At 57.2% G+C, this 22,517-nt stretch overlaps 1 protein-coding gene and 1 non-coding gene across 5 annotated transcripts; one reads left to right on the top strand and one right to left on the bottom strand.

The window, feature by feature from the left end:
* Nucleotides 1-1,757: 1,757 nt before the first annotated feature.
* On the bottom strand, nucleotides 1,758-22,116 carry PDGFB (platelet derived growth factor subunit B). Of its 4 annotated transcripts, none has more exons than XM_025459582.3 (7): nucleotides 21,983-22,116; nucleotides 13,570-13,666; nucleotides 11,398-11,487; nucleotides 10,003-10,208; nucleotides 8,520-8,691; nucleotides 3,727-3,880; nucleotides 1,758-3,355 (listed from the first exon to the last, which is right to left on the bottom strand). In XM_025459582.3, the coding sequence occupies exons 1-6, from the start codon at nucleotides 22,043-22,045 to the stop codon at nucleotides 3,753-3,755; spliced, it is 756 nt and encodes a 251-aa protein (XP_025315367.1). In that variant the 5' UTR covers nucleotides 22,046-22,116; the 3' UTR covers nucleotides 1,758-3,355; nucleotides 3,727-3,752. The 4 variants fall into 4 exon arrangements, with proteins under 4 accessions (XP_025315367.1, XP_025315369.1, XP_025315373.1 ...); XM_025459584.3 differs by having other exon boundaries at nucleotides 8,520-8,664; XM_025459588.3 differs by having other exon boundaries at nucleotides 3,727-3,877; nucleotides 8,520-8,664.
* Nucleotides 6,726-6,798, top strand: TRNAE-CUC (transfer RNA glutamic acid (anticodon CUC)). The gene has a single exon. It is a non-coding gene; the product is annotated as a tRNA-Glu (tRNA).
* Nucleotides 22,117-22,517: the final 401 nt, after the last annotated feature.

Genomic DNA, 22,517 nt, shown 5'->3' with positions numbered 1-22,517 from the left:
GACCAGCCTGGTGGCCACATCTTCTCTTTCTCAGAAAGAAGGAGGCTATTATCAGGATTTGATCCTTTTACAGAGGGCAGAAAACTCAAGATAAAAGTAGCTCAAACAGAAAGAAATTTCTTCCTTTTTTTTTTTTTTAATTTCTTCCTTTCTTATGTAAAAACTCCTGGGGTGCCTGGCTGGCCCAGTTAGTATAGCATGTGACTCTTGATCTCAAGGTCATGGGTTCAAGGCCCAAGTTGGGTATAGAGCCTACTTGGAAAAAAAAAAAAAGGAATAAAAACTCCTAATCTAGGTAGTGAGGTGTGTCAGGGACCCAGTCCCTTCCATCTTGCTCCACCAATCTCAGTATTTGGCTTTCACCTCCTGGCTCAACATGGCTGCTGAGTACCAGACGTCATGTCTATATCACAGTCAAGGACAGAGAAAGGGATGAAGAAGGGAATGCCTTCTCACGAGCAGCGGGGTATCTAGAAGAATGCCATTTTAGGTTGGCAGTTCTAAGACCCAGAGAGAGCCCCCCAGGTCCCCGAAAAGCACACAGGGTTGGCACTGTTGCTACTGGAGATGGCATCGGGGAGCGGGGTGGTGCAGGGAAGTTCCGTTCCACATTCCCCGGAGAAGTTCCTGCAGCTGTACGTGGAACAGCATAGCAGTTGGCCGCTTTCAAGATGCCAGCCCTCCAGCGGCCCCCTAACTTCCACCTCCTACTGGATTTATTCCCCTGTCCTTCCAGCCAGAGATTTCTCTGGTGCCCTGGGAACACAGGACATTGGGGGTTTGGGGGAGAGGGAGGGTCCTACAGAGCTGTGCAGGCAGGCTCAGTCTCCAGCTAAACCCCTCTGACCTGTGCCTCCCACCACCACAGATGGAGTCCAATTTCCCAAGTGTAGGACCAGGAGATTGCTAGAAAAGCCCTTGCTAGAGAAAGACACAAGGCAGGGGCTCAAGAAGGTGAGTGAATGAATGAATGAGTCACTCAGTTAACCAATCACTCAATCAGGTGTCATTCAGTCTAAGCTCAGCCAAGTCGTCACCCAGCTTCCATTTACATACTTCCAGTGACAGGGAGATCACTACTTATGGGGGCAAAATGGTTTCAGTTTTAGATTGTGCTTAGGATGAGTCAGACCCCCCACCTCCTGGGGCTCCCCATCAGCCCCAGTCTGCCCACAAGCGGGACCCAGAATACATTTAGATTCCTTTTCATGGGCTGGTGCCCAAGTCTCTGCAGGCAAGGGAAAGCACAGAATCTGGTCATCTTCTTGTGTTTCAGAGGAAGCTCTGACCAGAGAGGGGCTATGACTCACCCAAGGCCACACAGCTGGGTAAGAGCTGAGCTCAGATCCACCTTTCAGCTATGCTTCCTCTGAAATCCACAGCTCCTCCAGCCTTTCCCACATTGGGGACCCCCTCACCACAGCCGGCCCCACTACCTGCCGAAGATCTGCTGCCCTTATGGGGATCCTCACGCTGGAGAAAACCCATCTTTTGTCACTGCCAGCGACAGGCACAGGGCTGAGACCTGTGGTCTGGTGTGAGGAGCTGCTGCAGGACCAAGATTTATAGGACAGGCTGTATGGCTCTTACCCACCCCCCGACAGGGGCCCACATGTGTATGCACACACGTGTGAGCATGTACATGAGCATGTGCCTGAACTTCCCAGAGCCAGGGGAACACATAATAGGCTGTGGGTAAATCCTGCCAATAAGGGAAGTGTAACTGTCACGCACGAGGCCAACAGACAGAACTCCGGTGGATTCACTTGGTTTTGTTTTGTGGTTATCTTTTTTTTTTTACAACTTTAAATACGGAATATAAATAAATTTACATTTAAAAAATAAAAGGAAAGCCCCCAAAAATATAATCACCGACTTTACAAACTGAAGGAAGCAGATTTTGGACGTGGGGTAGGGAGGAAAGTGCAGTAGAAGGTGGGGGGGAAGGTGGGAGCTCAGACCCCACCCCAGGGAGACCTGGGGATCATTTCTCTTTTCTCCCCCACTCCCAGACCATGAGCTGGTTTCCTGGAAGAAGCCACCAGAAGTGGAAATCAAAAGAATCTAATATGGGGGGGGGGGAGTGTGTAGGGGAAAGCAGGAGCTACCCCCTCCCTTGGAGACTTTCTCCTGGGTTTTTCACACCTGCCTGGAAGGGGAACCGCTTGAGCTGGGGACCCAGGAACACGGAGGCCAGCTGGACAATAGTGTTGCCTCCCCACCCAACATGGGCTCGCTCCCATCCGACCACTCCAAGCCACTGGTTAAGTCAGGGCGCAGCTGGTCCACACAGAGCCTTGCTGTCAGTTAGGAAAAGGATCCCTTTCTCCAGACAGGTTTTCTCCATCTGCCAGAAAACTGTCCTAATAAATACACAAATTGGCCACGTTCTATGGTATGAACAATGATCCCTGTAGGCAGGGCCCTTGTGCAGTGTGCAGCCTGCACAAACCTACATGGCAGTCTTGGCTGGGTTGGGATAGGATGGGCAGCCCCCGTGCTGCCCTGACCCCGGGTCTTCTGCCTAACGGAGCATGAGTGGGGTTATTCATGGCCTCAGAATGGAGTCCAAGAGTCCCTCGGTGGAGCAGACTGAGGGCCAGGACAAGAGGAAGATACAGGGTGGAGGTAGAGAGAAAAAAACAGAGGAAGTGAAGGTCGGGGGTGGGGGGAGTGAAAGGAGGCAGTGAATGCCCAGGTCACCATCCACGGCGGCTCCAGAGCAAACTTCATCTCTAACCCACCTGCGGGGGCACCTGGCTGCCTGGTGCTGGGGCCACGCCCACCCAGAGGAGTCCACGTCTTCAGAGATTTCATAAATGAAAGGAAGCCACTGTGAGTGGACGGGACCGGGGAGAAGTTTCTGGGCCTGGGCGCTGTGGGAGGGCTTCTCTCCAGTCTGCACTCCCCTCCCCGTGGTCTCAGCCACCTGGCCCATCTGCAGGTGTCCCTTCGGAGCTGGCCTGGGGTCCCGGGTCCAGGCAGGCCCTCCATGCCTCGAGGGCCTCGTGGCCACCTGCAAGGCTTTGGGCCAGCCCACGGTACTCAGGTGGGACCCGAGCCGGGAGCTGGGGAGCAGCGAGCCTGTGGGTCTCTCTTGAGCATCTATCCCAGATCCTTGGGGTCAGCGGAGGAAGCCAGCAGTGGAGTTCGGGTCCTCCGTTTCCTTCTCGAGCTTCTGGGCAAGGTGCTGGCGGCCAGTGAGGGGACCCGCTGGTGGGCGGATGGACGCGCGGAAGAGGGGAAGCACCATTGGCCGTCCGAATCAGGCATCGAGACAGACGGACGAGGGGAACAATATTATCACTCCAAGGACCCCATGGGGGCGATACAGCAAATACCATATTAAATAACCCTGTTGGGCAAGCAGAGGGGACACAGGGGGTCAGACACAGCCCAGGGGCTCCATCCCATGCTCACACACCTCCCTTGCCAGGGTCGGGGAGCCGATTTCCATCATCGCTCAGGGCTGGGGAAGTTGAGGGTTTGATTTCCCATTCTCTTAGGGCATGCTGTGACACAGCTGGACTGGGGTCCCCAAAGCCCCTCACACCTGCCCACTCCGTGGGAAAATTCAGTTGAAACTGGGTGGGAGGGGATCCAGGCTTAGAGCCCGGATTCTGTGTTTGTGGGATCACCTGTCCCCAGCCCCTTCATGGCCCAGGCCACAAGCCAGGGAGAAGAAACACCAGGGGCCTGGGCCTCAGGGTCCCCCTCAGGCCTCACCTGCCCTCAATCTCCTCCAGATGCCCCTAGGCTCCGAGGGTCTCCTTCAGTGCCTTCTTGTCATGTGTGTGCTTGAACTTCCGGTGCTTCCCCTTGGGGGGCCGGCGGACTCGCACTGTCCGAATGGTCACCCGAGTTTGGGGTGTCTTGGCTGCTTGAGAGAAAGAAAGGTCTTGTCAGCAGGTGGGCAGCCTCCAGAAAGGGTGTATCGCTCTCCACCAACACCTGCCGGAGACCTCTCCAGACCTCCTGGGCTGAAAGAAGGGGTGGGAGTCTGAGCCAGCCCTCCTGGGGTGCAAATCCCAACTCCACTGCTTACCAGCTGCACGTGCCTTAGGGACCATTATTGAACCACTCTGTGCCTCAGTTTCCCCATTTGTGAAATGCGGGGGATAAGACTGCCTACCCTGTAGGACTGGTAAGATGAACAAATGGCAGTCTACCAGCGTACACACAGGGGAGTAGATTCACTCTGGCTCTAAGTTCCTTGGCCTTACCCCAACGACCTTCCTGATTTCCATTCCCCTTGAGCCTGGCGTGGACTCGGATCTGTTAACCAATAAAATGAGGCAGAGTGGTGCTGTGCCAGTTCCAGGCAAAACCCTTAAGAAGGGTTGGCAGCTCTTAGAGCGCCTGGGTGGCTCATTCAGTTGAGCGGCCGACTCTTGATTTCAGCTTAGGTCATGATCTTGGGGTCCTGGGATCGAGCCCTGCATCAGGCTCTGCATTCAGCAGGGAGTCTGCTTGAGATTCTCTCTCCCTCTCCCTCTGCCCCTCCCCTTGCTGATGTTCTCTCTCTCTCTCTCTCTCTCTCTCTCAAGTAAAACTTCAAAGGGCACTTGGATGGCTCAGTGGTTGAGCATCGGCCTTTGGCTCAGGGCATGATCCCGGGGTCCACATCGGGCTCCCCACAGGGAGCCTGCTTCTCCCTCTGCCTGTGTCTCTGCCTCTCTCTGTGTCTCTCATGAATAAATAAAATCTTCTTAAAAATCAATCAATCAATCTTTAAAAAAGAAGGCAGCGGCTTGGCAGCTCCTCCCACTTTGCTTTGGGGAGCCCCGTGCAGGAGAAGTCTAGCTACTCCTCCAGGGAAGCCACGTGGGGAGGAGACGACGTGGATGGCAGGAGAGGGACCAGGGCCCAGCAGCCCCCGCAGCCCATGGACGGTGACCCCAGGAGACACGGGCAGAACCGCCAGGCGGAGCCCAGTCCCCCCATGAATCAAGGAAGAGGATAAAATCGTGTTGTCTTACGCCAAAGATCAGACTAAGAAGTGATCAGCAGACGGGAGCTCCTCTTACTCACTTTCGTATTTCCTCCCTGGCCCTCCTGTCGAGGTTTCCTCCTGCCAGCCTCTCAGCCCCCTGCCATCCTGCGATGGGGGAGCACTGGGCAGGGGCTGGACCCACGGAACCACACACTTTCACCGTGGGGCGAGGCCCCCCGTCCCCGTGCCTGTCATCGCCCGACCCTCGCCACTCCAAGGAGCAGTTCAGTGGACGGGCCAGAGCTCAAACTGTGGGCCAGACCCCCCGGGGTTCAAAGTTGGGCTCTCCCAGGTGTTAGTGGGGTGCTTTGGGGCAAGTCATATAAACTCTCTGTGCCTCCATTTCTGTATCGTTAAAACTGAGCCAGCAACAGCCCTGGACCTCGGGTTAGATGATAACACATGGAAACAGCCAGAAACCCTTGGCTAGCGCTTCCGTTACACCTGGAATCGTTCTAAGCTCCTTTATTCTCATAGCAGGTACAAGTATCTACATTTAACAGATAAGGAAACTGAGGCAGAGAGACTGGACCTTGAACCTAGGAGTCGGCCTCTGGAGTCCATACTTCCAACCACTGGCCTGTACATCACAGTGCTCGTGAGCCTCAGTCAAGGTTACCACTTAGGTCTCTTCCTCCTGAGCTCCCAGGTGGATATCCTGGCCATGAAAGCTCTCTCTGCCAAGCTCAAGGCCCAGCTCGCCCTGGGAGCCTGCCCTGGCCCCCTCAGCTCTTTGGGGCCAATGCTGACTTCCCACCTTACAGACATAAGCTCCCATGGGGCAGTTAGCTCATCTCTGCAAACGGGCAGTGTAAGGACGCAGGCAGGTCTCAGATCTCCCTCAAGGGAGGACACCTAGAAGGGCCACTAAAGGGCCCGCAGTTTGGGCTCCAGAGAAGGGGTCATCAGCAGGACCCCAGGCTGCACAAAGCCTGGGAAAGCTCAAGGTCCTCATGCAGCTCATGAGTGACAGAGCAGAGTCTCGAGCCCAGGAGGTCTGACACTGGCATCACAGAGGCCACAGGAGCAAGCCTTATTAGCCGGGCTGTGGATAGCTGCCCGCGGGACTGTCATGCAGGGCCAAATGGCTGAGCTGACGTGGCAAGCCTTTATGTAATCTACATATTAATCAGTTGACCATGCCTTCCAAAATCTGCTTGGAAAATCACATGAAGCAAAAGCACATAAAAGAACCCTGTCTTAAACATAAAGAAGAATATCTGTCCTGACTAGAAATCTGTGTTAATTATTATTACTATTCCATGCTATTCGATTATTCCACGTTGTCTCATGTTAACTTTTTTTATACAATTTTTTAAAGATTTTATTTTATTTATTCATGAGAGACATACAGAGAGAGGCAGAGACACAGGCAGAGGGAGAAACAGGCTCCCTGTGGGGAGCCTGATGTGGGACTCGATCCCGGGACCCGGGGATCCTGACCCGAGTCAAAGGCAGACGCTCAACCACTGAGCCTCCCAGGCACCCATCATGTCAATTACAACAGGTCAGTTTGGAGCTGTCGAATTGTCGACCTTCCCAGGGCATCCATGCTTCAGCTCTGCTCTCAGAACAGGATGAAGAGGCTGAGACAAGCCTGCTTCTAGGATGTTCTGTTCTCTACCACCAGAAAGTTATTGAAAATCAATACATGATTTTTTTTTTCTTTTTCATGATTTTTTTTTAATGCTCCTCTAATCATACTAACTTAATAAGTGTTGATCCTTGGGGCACCTGGCTGGCTCAGTTGGCAGAACATGAGACTCTCGATCTCAGGGTTGTGAGTTCGAGCCCCATGTTGGGTGTAGAGATCACTTAAAAATAAAATCTTTAAAAAAAATTTTTTTTAAATTCTTGATCCTTACTATAAACATTCGAGGGAGAAAAGGCAGCAGGACGGCCTAAAGAACACAGAACTAGACAGTACAAGACCTGGCTTCTGGGCTAGACTTTGCCACTGTGCCACCTTCATTAAGTCCATTAAGCTCTCTCTGCTCTAGCAGCTCTTCAATGACACTGAACCACTGACTTGTGAGGTCATCTCTCTGGATCATTCTAGCTCTAACAATGTAAAATTCTTTAAAAAAAAAAAAAGAAAGAAAGAAAAGAAAAAAGAAAAGAAAAGAAAAGAAAGAAAAGAAAAGCTAGCTCTAACAAAGTAAAATTCTTAAAAAAAAAAGAAAGAAAGAAAAGAAAAAAGAAAAGAAAAGAAAAGAAAAAGAAAAAGAAAAAGAAAAAGAAAAAGAAAAAGAAAAAGAAAAAGAAAAAGAAAAAGAAAAAGAAAAAGAAAAAGAAAAAGAAAAGAAAAGGCAGCCCGGGTGGCTCAGTGGATCCTGGAGGCCCGGGATCGAGTCCCACATCGGGTTCCCTGCATGGAGCCTGCTTCTCCTTTTACCTGTGTCTCTGCCTCTCTCTCTGTGTGTGTCTCTCATGAATAGATAAATAAAATCTTTTAAAAAAAAAGAAAAGAAAATGACAAGGCAGGTAAGAGCCAGCGACTGCCGTCTGGGTGAGGGAAGGGCCAGGAGCAGGACTTCAGGATACCGAGACTCTATCTGTACCCCTGCCTGGGACTGGCTGTGTGACCTTGGGCAAGACCTCAGCCTCTCTGAGCCTCATGCACCTCCTCTGTAAAAAGTGGACCCGGCAATTGCATCAGATCATTTTTGGGGTCCCTTTTGACTCAGGTCAAACCACGCCCCAGAAATTGTGACTTTGTGAACTCTAAAAGAGAAAAATGGAACTCTGGTTCCAATCAGCCAACCGATGCTTGAACTCTGTCTGTCCATCACTGCTGCAGGGTTGCCCAGGCTCTACCTACACATCTTCAAGGACAGGAAGCTCACTACCACACAAGGCATATAATTCCCTCTTGGCCCCCTGGCTGATGAACAGCTTTTGGTATATGGAGTTAAAATCTCCCTCCAGTGGCTTTTCCCCCCTGGTCCTAACCCCCCTGAAGACCACAGGGAATTAGTTTGATTTCTCATTCCCAGGACGAGTTGTCAAATATCTGAAGATAATATCCATGGAGTGTCCTCTTGTCTCACCATTTCATGTACTTGTTCGACAAAGTAGGGGGCTTTGGTAGCAAGATGGGGATGGGAGTTGCACTGGACAAGGTAGTCAGGGCAGACCTCTAGGAGGAGGTGACTTCTGAGCTGAGACCCAAATGAAGACAAGTAGCTTTCTGAAGAGTTGAGAGAAGTGAATTTCAGATAGAAAGCAGCTTATGCAAAGGCCCTGAGGCAGACACATATTTGGACACTTGAGGAGGTCGGGCTGGTTGGGGTGGCATAAATGAGGGGGAATGGCTGGCAGCAAGGCTGGAAGACCAATCAGGGGCTAAAGCCTTTATGTAAAGCCTCGCAGGCAGGGGAGGAATCTGGATTATTCTCAGTGAGACAGAAAGCTTCAGATGAACTTAACCAAGGGCAAGCCTGATCCAATTTCCCCCACAGCTGCCACAAGGGAAGGGAGCTGCCCAGCTAAGCAATTCAGAGACAGACCCTGGACCAGCGGTTACCTCGCAGGTCTTGGGAACTCCCCGGGGTTCGGGTCACGGGTCGAGCAGCCACCACTGTCTCACACTTGCACGCCAGGTGGTCCTCCAGGGTCACCGTGGCCTTCTTAAAGGTTGGCTTCTTCCGTACAATCTCGATTTTTCTCACCTGGAGGACAGAACCATCCAAGTGCCTCTGTAAGACCACACAAGCAGGGGCTGAGGGAGCCCGCCCGCCTGCTCTTCCCACCCCAGTGTCCCCTGCAGGGCTCTTTCCTCGAAAGCCGGGAGTGGACAGCGACATTGGCCTAAACAATGGCAGGACCTTGCCCTCTGCCCTTCTCGTAGCTTTTCCATCAAAACAAGCCCTCCCGACCTGGCCTCCAGCTTGGCCGCAGCCCCCTCGGAGCTCCCAGAGAGGGAGAAAGGCATTTCCGGGTTGTGCGTAGGGCCTGTGGTGTCCTCATTCCCGGAGCGCCAGCCAAGGTCAGGGACTATGGCAGAGGCGGGAGATGGTTGTCTAGAAGGAAGTGGGGGGAGGCTTTATCCAGGAGGGAGGCGGGAAGGGGGAGGTCAGCTGTCAGGTGTCCATCCACAGAGCTGGAAGCGCAGGGGACAGGAGATACCATGACAGTGGGTGGTGCAGGAGAGAGTGACACTTGTGATCTTGGGCACCGGGCCCAGGCCTGGGATGGAGGTGGTGGGCACGGGGCAAAGCCACAGCTGACCTCAGGGAGGGGAGTGTGGCAAAACAGGTGGAGCTGTTGGCAAGAGTGGGGCTCACCAGCCAGGGCTGAGCCCTAGGTGAGCTCGCTGCCCAGCAGCTCTGCCCCGCCTGAGTCAGTGTGGAGGCGAGGCTGACCCAAGGGGCTTTTCCACATGAATCAGAAGGCAGCTGAGGCTTCTCTGGCCCGGCCTGGCCCAGCATGAGACCCAGAGCTCCCCAGGGCCGCCTCTATTCTAGAATGTGCCTTGAGTCAGAGTGCATACCCGATGCTTCCAGAAAGCAGGCAGGATTCAGCTTTCTGACCCTCGCTGGGGGCTTCCCCAGCATTTGCTGTGCCTGTTGCCTGGAGGGTCTCTGCACCCTCCTCGTTAAGGACACAGCAAGGCTTCTGAACAGGTTTGGAGGAAAACCAAGCAGCCCAGAACATTCTGAGTGTCTGATAAATGCTTGCAGACAGCTCTCTTCAAGGAATATTTGGGGATTTTATCCCTGAGAAAGGAGACAGCACCCTTCACATAATGTCCTACACCCCACCCTGCCAGGCGTTGGGGGAGGGGGGTTGCCTGCGGCTTCTGGGTACAGCAGCCTGGGTGGCCTGGAGGGCTCACAGGTGGCCTCGGCACACCTGTCCCAAGAGCCGCCTGCCGCGGCCCTACCTGGACAGAGCCCCCCGCCCCAAGGCATGCCTCTCCGCCCCTATGGAGGCTGGAGCCCCCCACCCCCAGACCCCCTCACCGCAGCCCCCAGCCAGGGCCAGCGGGCCGGCGGCGCCCTGCGCACCTGAACGGGCCGCAGCTGCACCTGCGTGGGCCGGCACTGCACGTTGCGGTTGTTGCAGCAGCCGGAGCAGCGCTGCACCTCCACGCACGGCGGCCACACCAGGAAGTTGGCGTTGGTGCGGTCTATGAGGCGCCGTGAGATCTCGAACACCTCGGTGCGGGTCTTGCACTCAGCGATCATGGCCGGCTCGGCGACCGTCGGGGACCCTGAAGGAAGAGGGGGACCATGGTCGGGAGGGTCCGCCCAGCGGGACACCTCGGGGACTGCTCTCCCCCAGAAATGCCCAGCGGGGTCCCACTTCCTTCAACCCCCACCACTCCCCCCACCCCGGGTGGGGGGCGATGGCGCACCCTGGCTGTTATCAGCTGTGGGATTGGGATGGCTTGCTGAGGTGTCCTCAGCCTCAGTTTCCCCATGAGATCTACACCCCAGAACTGCTGCAAGGATAGAGTGAGGTCATTCAGGGAGTGCTGGCCTGGCACGAATGTCCGTGTTCTTCGGCCAGCCCTCAAGTTCATTCTGTGATCTCACACATCTGTGCCCTTGCCTGGCTCCTGGCTCCCGCTCGCTTATTATTTTGTAACCACTCTCATGTTGCCCTTTTACACTGTAATCTATTCTTACATCCTTGCTTCTTTCAAAGTCTGTCTCCCCATCTGTGGCACGGGGATGACAGCGCCCATACTGCACTTGAAGGTGGAAGGAGTGATGTGAGCAGCAGACAGCAAGTGTCCGGTCCAGGCTGGGGCTCTGCAGTCATTCCCATACAGAAACACTGAGGCTTGACTCGCTGCCCAAATTTGGAGTGAGGACCTGAACTCAGACCACCAACTCCTATCTGAATGTTCCCCTAGCCACTGTCGACAGTGTTTGGGGACTACAGCTGGGCAGAGAGGAGGAGGAGGGGCTTAGGGCAGTCACTGGCCTCCCCTGGGAGGGCTTCTATGGGACCTAGGCAGGTGCCAAGCTTTGCCTGCTGTCCCAGGCTGCAGCCCTAAGCCATAGAAGAGACACACAGCCCATGAGGATGGCACTGGGTTCAAGTGAGAAGAGCTGCCGGGATCCCAGCCCTATCCCTTGCTCGCTGTGTGACTCTGGCCATGGCTTTACCCTCTCTGGGCCCCAGTTTCCAACTCTATAAAATGGGGTCAGTAATATTTATCTCTAGGGTTGAAGGAATGAACAAATGAGTTTAAAAACGCTGTATTTAGGAAACTGTTGGGTGATGGGGCATGATGACTCAACTCCTCCAGTTCTGCTGTTCTACATGGTTCAACTCAGTCCTCGGGGTGTGATGAATGGGGCAGCCCAGAGCCTTGGGCTGGCTGCACACCCCAGTTCTTCTTGTCCGGCTCCCACTGTGGAGGGGTCAACCATTCTCATCTGCAGCCTCACCTAGGCTCCTTCTCCCTCGGGATAAACTCTCCAGCTCGTCTCCAGAATGGGATCGGGTCAAATTCAGGTCCAACTCGGCCCCGTCTTCGTCTGCAGGAGAAGGCACAGTCAGATGCATTCTGATAACCACTGGCTGATCTGACTGTGGAGTGGGGGCTCCAAGGGGGATATGGGGCAGGCAGGAAGGTGGCCTCTCACCCCTCACTGGTACTCTACTCCAAAGAACAGCTCCCAGTAAACCTGAGGGTCCTAGCTCCAACCCCAGAGTGGCCATGGGGCTCAGGGGGTGGTGGGGCACTGACTGCATCCCTGGCGAGGGGGCCTTCAGCCCCACTCGGGGCTCTTCAGCCACATTTTTGGACAGAACCCATGTCAAAGGAGTTAAAAATAACCCTTCCCTTTTGCTACTGTAAGCGAACCTCCTCAGCCTCCAGGGCAGGGCAAGGACCCAGAGCTCGGAAGGCCAGTTTCCAGTGCCCCTCCGCCCAGCGTTCCCATAGGAAGTGCTGAATGGAGAAATTCCCAGAATCCCCGGGGGGACCAGCATGCCCTGGACACAGCCCTTCTGGAGCCCCGGACAATGGCCCAGCTGAGGCAGAGGGAGGAGGGAAGGAGAGCAGTGGGGGTGGGGAGCCAGTCTGCTGGGATGGGGGTGCCAGTACCTCAAGGCCTTGCAGGCCCAGGTCTTGCTCTAGCTCCCAGTGTCTCATTGGGTTTGCCTCTCCCCTCTAACCTCTGACCTGGTGTCTGCCCTAAACTGTCCGTTTCTCCCTCAGGTCATAGACTATAGCTCCTTTCCACAGCCTGGGAGGTCCTCATCTTGGTGGCATCGGTGCCCCTTGGAGCCATCCATCCCTCTCTGGTGGTGGCCACCACTGCCATGGGAGGTGTCTCCCCTTCCCCCTGGCCCTGCCAACCACAAAGCTCCCCCTCCTCTGTGTGGGCTCCCAGGGGTCCTATTTGGAGGAGCCGGTCCTACAACTGGTGCATTTCCATCCAGCCTACTGCTCCTGCGTCAGCCTGTCTGTCTGTCCCTCTCGCTCCCTTCCTTTCTCCCTGCCATCTCTGGAATGTCCCTGGTGGAGAGGAGATGGGGGAAAAGATGTGCTTTGTGGAAAGGTTAAGTTGATTAGGAAAAAATAGCCACATGGTTGCCTCGAAACAGGCCCGCTATTGAGAACCTCTGTCCCCAATCCCGACCCCCAGCCGGGGTGTGTAGGGGCTGTCCGAGGGTGGGGGCCTAGGGCCTTGGAAAGAAACTGCAGAAAGGCTAAATTTGGAAGTTGCCCCATTGTGTTGGCCAGGGCTGGCCAGTCGGGCATGGGGTGGGGGGTGTGGGAGACGTCGGGTGGGGGGCCCAGCGAACAATAGGTGGGCCCAGCTGGGGCCCCCTCCTGCCTGCCTCGCCAGCCCCCGGCACAGGCGGGTTTGAAAGGGCCCGGGAATGCTTTTGAGAGGGAGCCAGGGGCCCAACGGGGAGAGGAAACAAAGACAGGAAACACTGTCCCCCGTAGATAGGAGTCTGGGCAAGGATTACAAAGTGACAAAGAGACAAAACCCTAGAGGGAAGGGGAGCTGGGGGTGCAGGGGGGGTGCTGACCAGGGCTCTAGGGAACAGGCCAGAGGTTAGAATAGAATGGAATTTGCTCTGAAGACAGCGTTTATAAATACATTCCCGACCCAGCCCGCCAGCCCTGCCACGTGTGTGCCACCAAGCACGTGCCCATTCGCTGAGTGCACTCTTGGGCTAGGGCAGGGCTGCCCGCTGGTCTGGGCCAGGTGTCCCCAGGAGACCTTACAGACTGGGCCCTCGGCCAGAGAGGCAGGGAGATGGCTCCTTCGGCACCACCCCCCTGGCTGAGTCCACACCTGGATCCACATGTGGCATATGCCCTGGGCACCTTTTCCCTGCCCTCCTTCTCCTGGCACCCCACCCCGTGCACCAAGCCAGAGCCACATGTGGGTGCTTCTCCTGCCACACCCCACATCCCAGGTACCAACCCGTCCACCTTCTCGGCCCTGCCCCGCATAGGTGTGGCCGAGCCCTCCCAGGACAGTCACAGGCCTCTAGTTTTCTGAAAGTCGAGGAAGGGAGGATGCCCCTCGCCCTGCCCCTCCCAGTTCCCCAGGACTCAGTGGAGGCCTAGAGCAATGATCAAGGGTTCCATTTACCTACGGAGGCTCCGTGCAGCAGGCGCTGGAGGTCATCAAAGGAGCGGATCGAGTGGTCGCTCAGCATCTCGTAGAGCTCCTCGGGAATGGGGTCCCCCTGCCAGGCAGACACCGTGGGGCCAGGTGAGCTGGGGTTGAGGGTTTTCCAGCCATGGCCCTCTTCATCGCCACACACATACCCTCCCATGGAAAACCCCCCACAGGGGGGGGCCTCTCGGCTGTGGGCAAATGCACAGTCATGCTGGGGGCACAGGCAGGGACCAGATTCCAGGCCAGATGACCAAAAGCACAAAGTTCTGGGAGCCAGAACCTGCTGGAGCCTCTAAGACCCAGCTCAGATGCCCAACCCCACCCCCAATCAAGAGCCCTGCTCTGAGAAGGATTGGGTTATATACCTCTGTCTCCTACATCACACCACAGGTTCCAGAAGACTCCAACCACCTTTCTGCTTTTCCTCCCCACCCGACAGCCAATGATAGCCAGCATTTGTCACTGGAGACTTATTGTTCCCATTTTACAGATTAGAAAACAGAGTCCTCCAGCCAATGATCAGCAGAACCTACATTCAAAGCCAAGGCTTTCTGATGTTAGAGCCTGTGCTCCCAGCTCCCTGGATACATGAGGTGTTTCCTAAATGCTGGAGGTGCTGCCCAGTCTCAGGGGCTCCAGGTACTAATGAATCTATTTAGTCTCTTGCTCAAAAGAGAAGGGAATCCTCAGATACAGACATGAAACCTGAAAGCTTACCCATGCCCCATGCCCAACCAAACCCTATTTTTAGAGCCCCTCTGGCCTGTTACCAAAAACACTTGAAACTTAATAAGTGCTTTAACAGGCCCCACTCGGAGCCCAGCTTCCTCCAGGGAAACCACAGGCCTCACAATGACATGAGAGCAGCCCAATAGGAAGGTCACGGCCATGTCCCTCATGGTCCAAGGAGACCTGAGGGGCTGATGCCAGAAGTCTTGAGAAGGAGCGCCCAATCTGGACACCCAGTGCCTCAGGACAAAGGAAATGCATGGGACGCTGCTTCATGTCCAAACTCACACCCATGCACACACACACATGTGCACATACAGACACAGGATGGCACGGTCCTGTGGAAGGAGCCCTGGGTGGGGAGTCCTGGCAGACTTGACTTATTTAACTCTGTGCCTCAGTTTCTCCATATTTGGGAGCAGGAGCTCCTGCTCTAGTCAGTTCACAGAACACTCCAAGGACTGGAGTTCTGATTGGCTTTGCATAGGCTGAGGTCCTGGCCTGACTAGGGGTGGGAGTGGGGGATGGGGTGGGGTCATCTGCCCTGTGGCCAGCCCCGGGGGACTCACTCCAAAAGCTCTGTTAGGAGCTTGGTGATGGACCAGTTTCTCACTCCCCAAACAGTTATCAGGGTGTCTAGGAACACCTCCTCCAGGGGTTTCACCATCTCCATCCGGCTCCGGCCACCCAGGCCGGCTTTGAAGCCAGGGTAGAGTGTGGGTAAGATCACTTTTAAAACCCATTCCTGGGGATCCCTGGGTGGCTCAGTGGTTTAGTGCCTGCCTTCGGCCCAGGGCGCGATCCTGGAGTCCCACATCGGGCTCCCGGTATGGAGCCTGCTTCTCCCTCTGCCTGTGTCTCTGCCTCTCTCTCTCTCTCTCTCTCTCTCTCTCTCTCTATGTCTATCATGAATAAATAAATAAAATCTTAAAAAAAAAAAAAGATAAAACCAATTCCTTGGGACGCCTGGGTGGCTCAGCGGTTGAGCGCCTGCCTTCAGCTCAGGGCATGATCCTGGAGTCCCAGGATCGAGTCCCACACGGGGCTCCCTGCATGGAGCCTGCTTCTCCCTCCCCTGTGTCTGCCTCTCTCTCTCTGTATCTCTAATGAATAGATAAGATAATATAAAATAATAAATATAATATAATATAATATAATATAATATAATATATAATATAAATAAAACGAATTCCTTGAAACCCCTGAGCTGAGTTCTTTCATTTGAATGTGGAGCTTATAATCCTGCGTGGTGTCTAGGGCTGCCGGGAGGCTCCAGGCGGGGAAGGCTGGGGCCCTAGCAGTAAGCCTGGCTGGCAACCGGGGGCTTTCCTTCAGGGTCCATGGCTACAAAGCTGGGGAGCCAGGGCTACATGAGAAGGCCATCAGCTCAGCTACCTCTCACTCCCCTACCTCTACCGCGCTCCGCCTCCTCCTACTCTAAGAGAGAGACCTGCCTTTGGTATCTCCAAATGTGGACACAGGGCTCTACCCACAGACCGGAAGGCAGGCGGCTGGTCCCCAGTTAAGACCAAGGCAGGCTACTTCCTCTGAGGGTTTTGCCAAGCCCAGAACTGGCAGTCCAGGGAACTAAATTCTACCCTTGTACTGCTACTAACCACCCCGTGACCCCAGGCTGGTCACTGCCCCTCTCTGGTCCTGGCTCTCATCTGTGAATCAAGGGGTCAAAGACATTTGATTCAATTCTAATTCTGCCTGTGGTGGTAGGAGAAGCAGTAGAGGAAAGCCAAGGGTGAGGGCTCCCAGGCTGTCTGTATAGTAATGATTCAATTAACCCCCTACAAAAAAAATAATAAAATTTAACCCCCCAGGAGAGGGTCCAAAGGCCCAGTACCAAATGGCATATAGCGCTCATGCCAAGACCTCTTTGCCCATTGGAGAGGTGGCTGCAGCTGCCAGCCGGGGCAGAGTGGACAGACCCCAAGTAGGGCTAGTGGATGCCCCAGACCCAGCCTACCACCCAAGAGAGGCGATTTTTATGGAAACAGATCCAGACCCTCCCAGGCTGAATGCTGAAGAGCCCAGGACAGACTGGGGAGGTGGGAAAGAGCCCAAGTACACAGTAGGTGCTCAAGAAGCACTCATAAAATGCATGAAGGACTATCCCCCTTCTCACTGAGGTTCTCTCCTGTATGATTCTACCTCCTCCACCAGGAAGACCACTTGGGTTACCCCACCACCACCACCACCACCTATGCAAATTGCCTCCTAAAGAGTCCACTTCATTCCAAGCAGAGAGGCCATCCCTGCCCATGTTTCTAGTAACTTGGCCACTGGATGTCCAGAACTAAGAGCCCCCTGGATTTGATAATAATACCACAGCTAACTTTTAGTAAGTGCTGACTATGAGCCATGCACTGAGCTCAATGCTGTACTAACTACCAATCCTAAGCAGCTGGCTCTATTTACCTATATCTTCCAGATGAGGAAGCTAAAGGCTTAGAGAAGTAAGTAACGGGCTACAGGTCTCCTCAACAATAGCAGAGCCACACCCCACCCCCTTCCAGCCCACTGTGGAGCTTTCTGGAAACAGATGTCTCAGAGCATTGGTTCTCAACCAGGGGCTGGGGAGGTCCTCAGGGGACACTGGCCATGGCTGAGGCGGTCACAACTAGAGAGCGCTACTGGCATCTAGTAGGCTGTGGCCAGTGATCCTGCTAAACATCGTACCATGCACAGGACAACCCTCCACACTAAAGAATCATCTGGCCCAAGATGTCAACGGTGCAGAGGCTGAGAAGCTCGAACACAGAAAAGCAGGGAGGGGCTTCAGCTGCCAAGGAAACCTGGCCTCTCGGATTAAGGCTGTAACAACCTTAGCTTCTTTATCTTTTCAATGAGGCTGGGAACACCTGACTGGTGTTACTGGGAGGCATAATTGCACCTCGCAGAGCAGCCAGCAAATAACGGGTACTTAATGAGCTGTCACTGTGGCCAATTCAGTCCTTCGGGTGGCTCCTTTGAGGGCAGCAGCGAGCAGCACACATGCCCACGGCCAGCAGTGCAGGGCAGTTTTGAGGAAGACAATTGGTGGGCGGAGAGCTGCCTGCCCTGGGAGAGTATGCGGCTTTGCATTATCCCCTGTGCTGGGCCCCAGGAAATGGCACCCTAGCCCCCACTGGCACTGCCCGGGGCCGTGTGGGCTGGCGGGTCCCTTCCGGGGCTGGGGGTGGGTGAGGGATAGGGAGATTCAGCCTGCGGTCAGCTCCAGGATGCAGTGCCCTAGGGGAGACTCACATGGGCACCTGCTCCTCGGGGTCAGAGGCCCCTCCTGGTGTGGGAGGGTGAGCAGCCCGGAGCCCGGGTTTCGTGGGCACAGGTTCTAGAACCCTCCTTAGGTGCACAGGGAAAAAGCCACGGCATCCTCATGCAGCTGCCCCAGATCTCAGGCCTGGGGTTCCTGACAGGGCAAGGGCGTGGTGAGAAGGCAGCTGGGGCACAGCCAGCCATGGGAGCCAAGGCAAACAGCCGCCTCCCCACCCCGCCCCACCCCCAGCGCCAGCTGCAGAAGGTAGGAAGGGCACGAGCTAGCGTGAGGCCAGGTGAATTACCTGCTCCCAGCCAGGCTGGCAGATCAAAGGGGCTTGGACCCCACCCTCCCCCAGGGCCCCAGCTGCACACACAGATATGCTCCCCAGCCGGCCTGCCGTTCCGCTGAGGGAGATGACACAGGCTCAGCCCAAGCAACCAGGGGCGTTGTCTGTGGCTGGCGGAGGGAGAAGCCGACAAGGCCTTGGAGCGCCTGCCTGCCTGACAGTCTCAGGCCTGATTTAGATTCGATGCCAAAGCCAAGCCCTTTGAAGAAACCTTCTCTGGGCAGACCACAGAAGCCATTTAGAACCAGACTTTCCCACCTAGCATTTCCCTTCCCAATTGCTCCTGGGCCCTCCCGCCCCGCCTGAATGTTAGCCCAGCCCCACACTGGGTTGGCCACCTCTCTCTGGAGCAGAAAAACTGTTAAGGCTGGAAGAGGGGCCAGGGCAGCCCATCACAGTCACTGTCCCCCACTACCACCACCCCGATCCTACCCCCCACATCCCCGGCCGGCCCAACTCCCAGCACTGTGGTGGGGTGCAGCGGGAATCTGCATTTTCCAGAGAGGCTGGGGAATTCTGCTGTTAGAGAACTCTGAGCTAATCCGATCGTCACATGGGGGGGGGCGGGGGGGGGGCAGAAACAGAGGCCCAGCTCAATATACACAGAATCTTTGCAGTCTGATTTTCCTTCTGTTTCTTCCTCTGTCCTGTCCAATCTTGGCAGCCCAAGTCCCAAGATGTGGGAAAGAAAGACAGACTTGTCTCTCAAGATGGGGGGGAAGGGCTCAAATGAGAATGCCTGCCTGACGGCAGAGGAGCCTGGCTGCATTGCCCTGAGGGTGAGGACTACTCGAGGACACGTTTATAAAGCACTTAGCAAGCGCTAGACGGATGTCTGGTCCTTCTTTGCCACCACCCACACCACCCAACCCCCATATCCACTGTCCTTTCCCAAATATTTATAGATTATCCACCTTGGACCAGACAATGCTCTAAGAGGGAGACAGTGATGACCAAGACAAACTCTCTAGTGGAGTTTAGACTAGTGAGGGAAACCGGACAATAAATAAACCAGAAAATGGAAGAGCTGTCCTAGAGGAGACATGGGGGCAGGGGGAGGTGGGAGGAGAGACTGAGAGGGACCCAGGAAGCCCAGGGCAAACACCTCTCTACCACTCTTGCTGAATCAATCTCCCCCCAACTCTTCTAGGTTTTGTACCAGAGCCTGTAAATTCTGTTGGGTCCTAAACTTGCAGACGCTTCTAGGGCTGGGGGAACCCAGCAAGTCGGCCCCCCACCACCTAAGGCCATTAACAAACCAGAAAGAAGCTGGATGGTAAAGGGCTGCCAGGCCCCCTTCACTCCTTCCCGGCAGAAGGGTGCTGAGGCGGGAGGCATCACATGACAGTGGGAGTTACCCTCCCCGGAAGCCAGCTCAGCTGATGGAGATGGGACCTCCTAGGCCTGGCGGACCCACTGCTGGGCTCCCCATCAGAGCTCCCACCCCTCCCTCCCAGCTGCTAAGGCCTCTACCTGAGGCTGATGCCAGAGACAAGGCCAGCTCCAAGGCCATGACCAGCAGCAAGCTCTCCTGGAGTCTTCCTTCCTCGACTGACCCCCATGTGGATGGGTTTCCCCTTTATGTCTCCTCCCCCACCCTCCCCAGAGCCTCATGAGAGCATGAGACAGACATAGGCTTAGCATGAAAAGTGCTTCTTTCAGAAAGTGCAAAGCACCACACAATTGTGGGTTCCCGAGGGCCTTGTGTTCCAGGACCCTGTGATTACAGTAAGGAGAGAGGCACCGGCTTCTGTGCCATAGCGTGCCCCCAAACACACATACCCATGGAGTTGTGGGGAAGGAGGAGGAGGTGCTGGAGGAAGGCGGAAATGGGGAGGACAAGCCCCGGAGAGCCTCACCCAGCTGTCACCCAGCCTCTCCAGAACATGCTGGTAGCAGCAAGGAGGAGGCTGAACAGCCAGGTGGGAGCCCCCTCAGCGGCGTGGGTCCTCCAGTCTTGGAGGCTCAAAGAAGGGCCGATTGGAGGGAGAAATGCTCTGGACCGCAGCGCCCCCCAGGCGCATCAACACTATTTTCCGCCTCCTGGGGGTGGTCGGCAAAAAAGCAATTTCAGAGGGTTGTTTACTGTTTGAGGGGAGGCAAGCTGACCCGAGCAAGCAAAAAACAGTGGGTGCTGCGACGCGGGGATCTGATGGGAGGGTCCCTGTTTGCCCTCCCTCCTAGGGCCCAGCAAGGAACCGCGGCCACTACGCGGGTGACGGTGACGAGGCTCCAGGACCCACGGTGCGCCCACCTGTTGCGCGGGGGTGGGCCCCCGGGGCTGGGTGTAGAGGAGCCGTGCGTGCCTGTGTGCGTGCGTGGGTGTGCGCGCACGTGTGTTCAGGCCGCGTGTTCGGGGACCAGGCGTACGTGTGTGTGCGGTGCGCGCGCGTGTGCCCCGCGTGTGCACGGGCGTGGCGGCGGCGGGCGCGCGACCCGGCCGCGGTAGTGCGTGCCCGTCGCTCTGCGCGCCCGCCCGCCGGAGCGCAGCATCGCCTCCGGCCAAGAGTGTGCATGCGTGGGGTGAGTGAGCGAGTCCGGGGGCCGGGCGGGGTGGGCTGCGGAGAGCAGCGGCGGGGGCGCCGCCGTTCCCAGGACGCCCTGGCACCGGGCCCGGCCCCCAGGCCCCGCGGCGAGGCGAGGCGAGGCGCGGCGCGACGAGGCGGCAGCTGGGGCCGGCCGGCGCCCCCCTCCCCAACAGCTGGCCGCGGCCGGGGGCTGCAGACCGGAGAGGAGGGGGCGTCGGGAGGGGCCTGCAGGCTGCCGGGCCGAGCCCTGCGGCCTCCCTCCCGGGTGCGGACCGCGGGGGGTTGGCCGCGGAAGGGCGGGGCCCCAGGGCGGGCGGCCGGCGGCCCTCGAGGAGCCCCGAGAACAAAAGGAGACGGCGACGGCTCCTCTGTGGTCAAAACAACCTGCGCTGGCGGCGGCCCAAGGTCTGGCCGCGGCCGCGGAGCCCTTCACCTTAACCCCTTCGCCGCCGCCGCCGCCGCCGCCTTCCTGCGCCTCGTTAGACGCCAGGAGGGGCCGGCCCTCCTCGGGCGCCGGCGAGGTGCGGGCTCCGGCCGCGGCCGAGCGGAGGCGGGACGGGACCCAGGCTCGCCGCGCTCCCCGCCGCCCTCCCTCCCCTCCACCTCGCGCTTCCTCCCTGCCCCGCCCCCTTTCCCACCTGGATTCCGGGTGGACTTGCCAACTCACTGCTACGTGTGGCTGGGAGGGGTAGGGGCACCGATCCGACCTGATAGCTCCCGCAGACGTTTCTACACCCCACCTGCCTTGCAGCTACGCTTTTACAGGCGCGCTCCGCACCCTGCAAGCGGGGGAGAGGCGCTCCCTCTCGCAGGGCGCGGGCGCAGGTTTGGCGGGGCCTGGGGCACACACCGCCCCGAGGGCTGGATTCCTTAAAAGCCGCACTCCTCCCCAATTCCCGAGTGCCCCAAACCTCTCCCCACCTCGATCGCTCGCCCGCCCGCGCTCTCGGCACCCACCGCCCCCAAGACGCAAGCTGCTGCCGGACTGCGCTCTAGGGCCGGGCATGCCCTGCGCTGGCCCGAGGGCGCCCGTCCCGACCCGGAGCCCCAGCCGGGGTGGGGAGGCAACCCCCCGCGGAAGGGTGGCGTGGCTGCCACCGGTGCGCGAGCGCGCACCTCCCGCGCAAGCCGGGTCCTGGACAGAACCTAAGCTGGAACCAAAGTGGGCTCGGAGAACGCGCAGCCTTTTGCGCCCTCGGCACCACCCCCACCCTCTCTCCCTCGGGGCTCCTGAGGGGTGGGGGACGGGGCCACACACACCCTCCCCCGACGCCGAAAGGGCCAGAGATCCAGGATCGGCCCTGGGAAAGAAAGCTACCCCCGCCCCCTCCCCGCACAGCCCGGCACCTCCCGGACCTCGCGTCCCAGCCCTCGGAGGTCACCTAGCGCCCGGCGCTAGGCCCGTGGGCTGCAAGGGTCCAAAGTTCACTGCAGGGAGGGGAGGGGGTGGCGGGGGGGGGAGGGGGAGGTAATGAATGAAGCCGACCAGCCCCGGCCGCCGTCGCAACTCACCTCGGCGCTGACCAGACGCAGGTAGCAGCAGAGAGACAGGAAGAGCGCCCAGCAGCGATTCATGCCGACTCCGGGCCCGGCCCCGCGGGGCCCCGGACGCGTGGACCGAGCGCGCCGCCCCCGCGGCCAGGGTGGGGGGCGGGGGCTGGGGAGGGAGGTGGGCTCGGCTCGGGTCTGCGGCGCTCAGGCGCTCAGGCCGCTGCAGCCGCCGCCGCGGCTCACCCGCATGGCCCCCGGGCGCCGCCGCCCCCCGCCCCGGCTCCGTCGTTGAGGGGCTGGGGAGGGCCTGAGCGCGGGACCAGGGTCCGAGGCCGCTACCTGGGCGGATCCCGAGCCCGAGCGAGCATCCACGGCCAGGGGTCTGCGTCGCGAACCAGCCGAGGCGTCTAGCCGTGTGGGGGCGCCCAGGGGACTCCAACCTCCAAGAGGAAAAAGAACACGGCAGTCGATGGTTCGTCTTCACTCGCCGACTAGAGGCGTTTTCCTCTGCCCGCCGGCTTAGCTTTTTTGCAACATTTTCTGGAAAGGCCCCCGA

This window comes from Canis lupus, chromosome 10, assembly GCF_003254725.2.
Source record: "Canis lupus dingo isolate Sandy chromosome 10, ASM325472v2, whole genome shotgun sequence".
Classification (NCBI taxonomy): Eukaryota; Metazoa; Chordata; class Mammalia; order Carnivora; family Canidae; genus Canis; species Canis lupus.
This window is presented reverse-complemented; position numbering and strand designations above follow the sequence as displayed.

Coding starts and splice junctions, on each gene's coding strand:
- PDGFB (XM_025459576.2), bottom strand. CDS start 19,556: ATGAGGCTCTGGGGAGGGTGGGGGAGGAGACATAAAGGGGAAACCCAT. Junction 13,667..19,415: donor GTCTCTGGCATCAGCCTCAG/GTAGAGGCCTTA, acceptor TCTGCCTGGCAG/GGGGACCCCATTCCCGAGGA. Junction 11,488..13,569: donor GCTGCACGGAGCCTCCGTAG/GTAAATGGAACC, acceptor CTTCTCCTGCAG/ACGAAGACGGGGCCGAGTTG.